Source organism: Diuraphis noxia, unplaced genomic scaffold (assembly GCF_037042655.1).
Source record: "Diuraphis noxia isolate RWA-SAM2 unplaced genomic scaffold, SU_Dnox_SAM2 contig0004, whole genome shotgun sequence".
Lineage (NCBI taxonomy): Eukaryota > Metazoa > Arthropoda > Insecta > Hemiptera > Aphididae > Diuraphis > Diuraphis noxia.
This window is the reverse complement of record NW_028301714.1, coordinates 52,365,297-52,374,713: the sequence shown is the minus strand read 5'-3', so window position 1 is coordinate 52,374,713 and position 9,417 is coordinate 52,365,297. Positions and strand designations below refer to the sequence as shown.

The 9,417-nt window shown below is 27.5% G+C and overlaps 1 protein-coding gene across 1 annotated transcript; it reads left to right on the top strand.

Annotated features, from left to right (window-relative positions):
- The first annotated feature begins 5,325 nt into the window (after positions 1-5,325).
- On the top strand, positions 5,326-8,851 carry LOC107164959 (ecdysone oxidase-like). Its single transcript, XM_015512996.2, has 2 exons — positions 5,326-5,447; positions 6,664-8,851. Exons 1-2 carry the CDS (start codon positions 5,398-5,400, stop codon positions 8,717-8,719), a joined length of 2,106 nt encoding a protein of 701 aa, XP_015368482.1. The 5' UTR covers positions 5,326-5,397; the 3' UTR covers positions 8,720-8,851.
- The last annotated feature ends 566 nt before the right edge of the window (positions 8,852-9,417 follow it).

The window sequence follows — 9,417 nt, the reverse complement described above, 5'->3', positions numbered from 1 at the left end:
ATTTCCGCAAAATTACATTCCGTTAAATTATTTTCCGCATTTAATAGCTGTAATTTTCTTCTGATCACCTCACAGTACTAGATAACTGCAGTTAAGCGTGTTACAATCACGGTACTTAACAAGCTTTGTATAACACTGTAGGTAGATAGGTACCTACCTATATTTCTAGATTGATTTTGAAACAATAAAATGTTGTAGCTGTATAATGTTTAATACAAAATGACTATAAGTGTAGATATATATATATATATATATATATATATATATATTATATACATGATTAATTTTAAATTGTATGCATACAAGACAAACATAAAAAAAAAATCAATTGGTTCAAAACTCAATTAATGCATTTTATTTGTGATTATTTATTTACATTGATTAACACGCTGTATGCCCTTTAAATTGAATTTGAATAATAATATCAAATGATAACGACACATAACTAATGAACAAAATAAATTACAAACATTTAAAATTTATCGCATCGATTCTATTACGCGTTATATAATACATAATATTATTATTGCAAACACTCAAAATCAGGAAATAGCTTTGTACAAAATATTCAATTTCATATTATACGCGGATAACATGATTCCATACATATTCAACTTATATGTATATAGTATATTACATTATATTCGTACGACATTGAAATTATAGCTGTTATAATTATAAGGTTTTAACCCCAATCGAAAGCCTCGTCGCCGATCAAATTTAATATTATTTCAATATAGTAGATAATAAATTGCGATACTGTATAATGCACGTTTCCGGCGTATTATTATTTCAATATTATTACTATACTTTCCAGGATTATTTTTATAATTCATTGTGAGCGTGGCCCTGCACCCGAATGGTTTAAACATAATAATATACACAATGTATGCAACGCTACAACAATTGTAATAACAGTTTAGAATCGCTGACACTCATATATTTCCTTCGCGGTGCCCGATTATTGACATTGCACTATTATATTATACGCCTGTATTATATTATATTATGTGAATGTGCCTATAAATTATCGAGTATGCATATCACAGATATACATATATATATATGGAATAAAATGGACCTTATATGATATGATTTCGTCCGGCGTAAAAATGTACTACTTACCGTTAGATAACGTTTATTGAACTGAGTAGAAAATAAATTAGAGATTGAAACGTCCGGTTTTATGGCACAGACATCCAGTGTGTAAACATCCAGGTTTAACTTGGAGTATAATGATGACCGTGCACTTTTAATAAGACGCATGATAGTATGTTACCCGTATACATAACACCACCGTCTATCTAACGAACAGTATAATAGCACAATAATATTCCATATTAACGAAAACTTAAAATCGTCGCTTTCAAGTTGATATTAGAGTTTAAATTTATTTAATACTTTTGGACTAAATTTTAAAAAAAGTTAATTTTTTGATTATCTTCTAAATCATAACTAATAAAATCGAGATTTGATTATATATTTTAGTATATCTTGGAGTGTAGGTATACTATATTTGTACAGATATATAAATACTATTAAATTGTTATCATAACTGCAGACTATAACCGAGAAATCAATAAATAAATTTCTATTTATTTAAAAAAATATAAAGCCAAAATTCAAATAATATTTTATTTTTTTATAATAATTATTATTTTCAATATTTTTCTAAAACTCTTGAAGTATATATCAAGTATGAAATTATATATCATGGTAAAATATATAAGTTCTTAAAAATCGTCATTTCTAATCTTGAAGCATATATAGGTACAATATAGAATAATATGCATAAAAAAAAACTTCCATGTTCTTGATTTTTATGTTGGTATGGTACTCAACAATTTTTTTGACTACTTAATATATAATACAAATATAAAAATATATAATATATATGATCTACTAGATCAAATATGCAAGTATGTACATATCCACGCTATATTATTAGTTTATATTTTTTTTTCAAAATATTGTCTAATGAATATGATGCAATACGAATAGAACAGTAGGCGTATTATTATAGTAAGTTTCTACTTATGAGAAAAACATTGTAATTTCTTCGTACCTCAAAATTTTATAAAAACAATATGATATTATCACAAAAATATTCATTATATCAAACAATAAGCTTTTGGTGACCAAACATTATGATTTATCTATATAGAAGACGCTACAGTTTACATTTTACTCAATAATCAGTGTAATTTCGCATATAAGATAGCCACGTACACTTCATCTTATGTCATATTTTTATTTTTTTCATATAATACATTCATAATTAAAATCACCGAGTTGATGAATGATTGGAAAATATAGGTAAAATAGAAAAATGGATTTAAAAGTGCGTTATATAATTTAAAAAATAAAATGAACATATACCTAATAATATCTATAATATAGTTGGTAAGTGTAGAAACCAGTAATATTATATAGGTACATCATATTACATAACAAAATACCTACCTTTGTAATGAGGTTTTCCACGTCCATCATGCACCCACTTGGTACTTTTATTTGTAAATTAGCCTCTATAATGGAGTAATCCTAGTACATTCTACGGATAATTACTAATTCATCATGCATGAAAAATTGTTTATTTTGTCTCAGTAACTCATGGACGTCCGATATTGTAAAAGTAACAATTTTGGCAAATTTTTCCACCATCACTTAGTTTTATTTATGTGTAGGTATATCTGGTATAATATAATCCACAAGGCGGTATCTAAAATATTATTTTTGAAATGGAAGTGTTCATATGGATCCAATAAAACGTGGATACCGAATAGTACTGGGAAGTGGAGTGGATGTGGTGATTTTCCCATTTTTTTTTCTGTCTCGTTTGTAAAATATCACAGTCGTCTATCGATGTTTTTCAAATATAAAAATGACGACGATGTATGCTATTCTGTATACAGTATTATTCATATTATTGATTAATAAATGTAAGAACATGAATAAAATAAAAAAGCAAAGAACGTTTAAATGAGACTATTAAAAAAAGCATTAACATCATTACCTATATAGGTCGTTACGATTTTGTTAATAGAGGAAACCATAAAATATTATGTAAAACGTTAGATTTTATTACTCAAAAGAAAAAAGTACTGATAAGTATTCTCGTCGTTTATTTATCGGATAATCGCGTAATGGACAAGATTGTGCGAATGTACAGATATTACTTTTAAAACATGAACGAGTTGTCAAAACCATATAATATACAGACGCTCATTAATCTCTGTCAAAATTTTGATTGAACTGTATCGTTATTTGTACAGATGAGTGAATTGTTGTATACGTATGCGTTAGTCGAATGATAATCAAAGGACAGTAAAAAAACAGTAGACACACAAAACTATACTGATCATGTGGTTGTGATGGTTGTCCATGATAAATAATTTTTCATACAATTATTGTACGTAAACATTATAAAATATTAATTTGTTGTACAACAACGAATATTTGTTTTATAATCTTGGTCAATGAATTGTTATCATTATTATTTTGTTTTAAGTAGGTGTTGATAATATCATACATGACAACAAAATAAAAATATAATACTACACTCTTATATATAGTTACAAAGCCTTAAAAATAAACTTAAAAATAATTTACCTATATTTGTGAACGAAAATTTAAGAAAATATTAGTTTATTCTTATTGCATGCATATTTTAACATCTGATGTATACGTTACGTACTATTATAAATTAATATTTTCTGAAATTAATTTTAAAATGAGTTTTTATGCATTATGAAGTCAACAAAAGTTATTTAAAGTTTTTAAAGTTTCCGCTAAAAATTATTATTATTTATTTACTTGTAAACTATGACTTTTTTGGCAATTTCACGAGGTTGTTAAATTATTTCAAACAATTTTACTAAATTATGTCATGGAAAATGTATATGATGTTTTAAAACAAATTTATACTTTCAAGTTTCAATATTATGAAGCATTTAACCAATAACCATTATAACAAAAAGTGATCCAATAATTTTATATAAAATGCATAAGTATGTAATGCAAAATTATAACTTCATATTTGTATGCATTGCTAATGATGCGTACATTTGAACTAGGTACAGTTATTCAGTTATTCTGTACTTAAGCAATGAAATACAAAAAGATTAAGTACACGGGTATTGAATAATTTTATAACTTAATTATATAACAAAATTATTATGATTACGCATTGCTATAAACATCAAACATGAATAAGATCAGTGGTGGTAAAACAGAAAATAGTAAGGGGAATAGTTCACACATGACCTTTTTTCAATGTTCAAGTTATAATAACCATAAATTATATTTTCAATAATTAAATAGCTAATGTTAAAATCAGCCATACCACCTCTCCCAATTAAAAAATTATTAGGCCACCTCTGAATACAATACATGATGTTGAATTACAATAATAATCATATAAATATTGCAAAATCATAGGAACTGAGAACATAAAGATATTTGGGATAAGGACATTAAAAAAAAAAAAAAAAAAACAATTGTCAGATGGGTTTATATTCAGACCACTTGAATAGGATAGAATAAATTATTTCAAATACATGTAGAATAAGACACTCCCCTTCTTACTTAATCCTACCTGATCTGCATTGCATCCAGATCATCTTGTGACACATGCAAAAATCAAATATAATCAAATACATAATTTACCACTACCCAAAATGCTCAACATTCGAAGGGAGCTTTTAACTAACACAAAACTAAGAATGTATTTAAATTTTTTAAACAATTCGGTATGTCTTGATTATTACTCTGGGATATAATATAATATTTTATTTTAATGAAGTAATACGGTAAAAATTAATTGTTTAGATTTTATAATAAATAATTAATTTTAATTTTTAATTTTAAAATAATTTTTAAGAAACTTAATGGTTGTAGCTTGTAAGATTTTTTCTGAATTGTTTTTGTTTCATCAGACATTTCCCACAAAATATAGGCTAAATTGATTGATTAAAAATCGTATGCATATCAATTTCAACAGAACTAGCAGAAGATGAATGTTATTTATATAAAAATAATATATAAATATTATATGAATATAAGTTATGATATTTCAACCATGAAATGTTGCTAAGTGCAGTATAAAGTTTCATAAAAGGTTTTAAATGATGTCCAATATTTCAAGACCAATGATTTATACGATAAAATATAATAAATAATCATTTTCAATAAAATGAACTAATGAATGTATGTCAGTCATATGTGTATACATTAAAACGTATCATAATGATTTATGTGAAATTTTCCGGAAAAAAATAATAAATCCTTTTGTTCATATCAATGTTGACCATTTTATAACAATAGTTTTAAACAAATAAAACTCGGCAATATATAAGCTGCAAAATTTGTTCCATTTAGAACACCAAACAAATTACCATGGACACATTCAGAACGTTGTGGCTCTTAATCGGACTGCTTGCAGTCTTGTAAGTATATAATATTATTATAGGCATCATAAAATTATACTTTGTTGTGCATCTGTTTGATATTATTAATTTATTAAAAGTATATTTTTTAAAACAATTGCAGAAAAAAGTGATACATAAATAATTATATCATTGTGTTACTATATATGTGATAATGATACTTTAAATAATTTGAATTTGATTTTTACTATCATTCTAATAATTTTTTTTTTAAATAAAATACATATTTATTTAAAGGTTTATGAATAACGTTTCGTTTTTAACAAACACAAAGATTTACGATTTTATATTATTATTGTTGATGAGTATAGTTATTTAATTTAGGTGCATTTACCATTGAAAAACATACATAAGGACCATCTTATACGCCCTGGAAAATATAGTTTTATATTTTTATACAATTTTCATTTTCTAAGAAAAATTAAAGCTCAGTTTTTTTAAAGTATTGAATATCGGTTAAGCCAGACACATTGGTTGGTTGCAGTTAGAGTTTGTATTTATATGATCTTGAATATATATATATATTTTTTTTTAGCAGAGTAGGTATATCGTTATGAATGTTTAGGAGAAATGAATATTTAGGTACTAAGTATGATTAAAATAAATAAACCAACATTTGCAATATTTATTTATTATTGTACCTTCTTGAACTTGTTGTGGTAATTATTATGTAATTAAGTTCTTAGATTACATACGCTATTTTAAAAGAATAAACAAAATTAAGTTTTCTAATTAATTATTTTAAGACTTATTTTAATATACACTACTAACTTACACTTACACACATTTGAGAATTTCATGTTCATGAATCTATTATTCAAAAAGTTGACATACGTACGTATATATATATATATATATATATATACACACACAATATACACACACATATATTTATATGCATAAGCACACAATTTTAAATCATATTACTCACAATATCATATTATAAGCTAATTTTTTTTTTAAATCTCCTAACCCCACAATAAGGCATTGGCTAAATAGGTACATTGTTTCTCATATATTTTATTTTATTGTATATGTAATTATTATATTATGTAATATCATTAATATTTAAATTATATATAAATTTCGAATTGCAAATACTTTTACATATTTAATTTCAATAATATAACCTGTATAATACAATAATAAATAACTAAAAACATTAAAATATTCAATTCTTTAAAATATGTAATATTTATTATTTATTTTATTTAAGCTTGGAAACTGGAGTCGATTCGTTTATTAACTTACCATTCGATAAAAAAGAAGCATCGGAAAAAAATGCGGTTCACAGTGTTACAACCACTCGTTCTGTGGTGATTGAAAAAAAATCCACAACTTTCAAGAAGAAATGCTGGTCAGATTTAAAAGATGAAAAAGCATTGAGTATAAATACATTGGAGATGTGTCATAAAAATGGTTATAACGTAGAAGGCTTATACGTCATACCAGAATTTTTGAAACTCCTTAATTCATTAAACCGTGAACAACGCAATATGGCTTCTAAAATCAGTTATCCCAGAGATTACAGTTTGTCTATCAAGAACAATGACGAGTTTGATATTATCATAGTGGGTTGTGGGGCTGCAGGATCGGTTTTGGCAGCTAAACTTAGTAACGAAAAGGACTTGAATGTTTTGGTATTGGAGGCCGGAGGTACGCCACTTATGAAATCTGAGATACCCGGATTATGGGCCAGTTCGATTCGTTCTGAGATGGATTGGAAATATACCGCACAAGAAGATGATACATTTGGCCAGGGCTTAGAAAACAAACGTGTCAATATTATTCGAGGAAAATGCTTAGGAGGAACTACGGCATTAAATACAATGTTGTATGATCGAGGTATTGAATCAGATTATACTAAATTTGAATCGGCAGGTTTAACCAAATGGAGTTGGGAAGATGTTTTGAAATACTATAAACGATCTGAAGACTGTAAGTTCGAGGTAATCACCAAACACGAAACCGTGAGTAAATCACATAGTGTTGGTGGTAAAATGTCTGTAGATTCCTTCCGTAACACAAGAACTGTTAAAATCAGAGAAGTCTATTCTAAGGCGTTAAATTCGTTAAATTATAATACATTAGACTTTTTATCTGTGAAGAACCACAAAGGTTTCGCTTCATCTGTCGCTATCGTTAAAGATGGTTTCCGTGTCAACGCAGCGAAAGCCTTTTTGAAAAATGCTAACAGAAAGTATAACCTAAAAATATCAGCCAGGTCTTTAGTCAAAAGAGTAATATTTGAAGGCAAAAAAGCTGTAGGCGTAGAGTTTGAAAATTCAGTTGGAGAACTAATTCAAGTTAAAAGCAAGGATTGCGTTATAATGAGTGCTGGTCCGATAGGATCTCCAAAACTACTCTTGCAGTCAGGTGTTGGCCCAAAGGCTTTACTCGATACATTGGGTATTCCCGTGGTCGTGGAGAATAATAATGTCGGTTTGAATTTACAAGCGCATCCAAATTTCTTAGGTATAGTTGTTAAATTTGAAATACCGCCGATTAAGTCATATTCTATCAGTGAAATGGTCTTTGAATACATAATGAAGCATACTGGACCATTAGCCACAATAGGGATGTGCAGTTTTACCGGTTTTATAGATATCGATGGTAATGGTATTCCAGATATTCAAATATTCTTTTACTATTACTCTCAGGATGATACTATATTCATGCCTTCGCAATTGGACGCTTTTAACTTTAACGATAACATTACGGACCAGATAATCGACATTAATGATGAAAACGATGTTAAAATTATCGGTATTTCACTGCTTCGTCCGAAAAATACTGGTAAAGTGACTATAAATAAGACTTGTGGTGGTGACGAATATGAACCAATTACAGAATTTGGCTCTTTGGACAACGAAGATGTTGAAACTCTATTGAAAGCTATTCAATGGGTAAAAAAGCTTGTACAATCAGAAGCGTTTAAACAATATGGACCACAAATCGTACCTTTAAAATTCGAGGGTGGCCCAGAGCCGAATGTGGACAGTGATGAATATTGGAAATATGCCATCAAACAATTAACGATAATGAATATTCAGATGACTGGTACATGCTCCATGGCAACAGAACCTTCAAAAGGCGTTGTTGACGAAGACCTTGGGGTCTTTGATACCGACGGCTTGATGGTCGTGGATTCTTCTGCACTTCCAATAATGTTCAGTGCTGAAAGTTGTGCTCCGACCATTATGGTCGCAGAGAAAGCTTCTGATATCATAAAGAAAAAATTGGGATGCGATGATGATGAAGAAAACGAATAACCATCAAATGATAATTCTGAATAAAATTACCTACCAACCTTTATAAAATATACTTTAAAGTCAAACGAGAGAACTTGATTCCTAATGAGTATTGTAATAAATGTTAATAAAATGCAATTGCAGTTAATGTTATATAGTGAGAATATTAAATATCATATTGTACCAATTATATTTCCTAAAACTCATTTTTTTTCACAAAATTAGTACTGTAAAAATTATCATTAAAACTAATGGTCTGTGTTGTCAATGTTTATTTTCGTTCAATAAAAAAAAAGTATCATTAAGATTTATACGATCATCATACTTTTAAGTAACTAGGACACTTTCAAACATCTATAATTTATGAAGAAGCAAATCTTATATGAATAAACCAAAAAAACCGCTTTTGCAACAAAGTCAGATAACTTAAATAATATGAAAAAAAATTGCATACAATTAATTTTTGAATAGTTAATCATTTTATGAAATACTTAAATTACAAACTATAAGCAAAAAAGTGTTTATTTGGAATAAGTAGCTCATTAGGGGTTATTTAAATTTTGTCTGCAGTCTAAATTATTTTAATTCCAAAAACTTTGATTCAGAATTATACGCCTAATGTGGCACCTAAGATGCGCCAAAACGCATAATATGGCTAGGCCCTTAGTAAGTCACTTAGTAAGGTCAAAGGTGTCTTTAAAACCATAGGCTGTACTTTA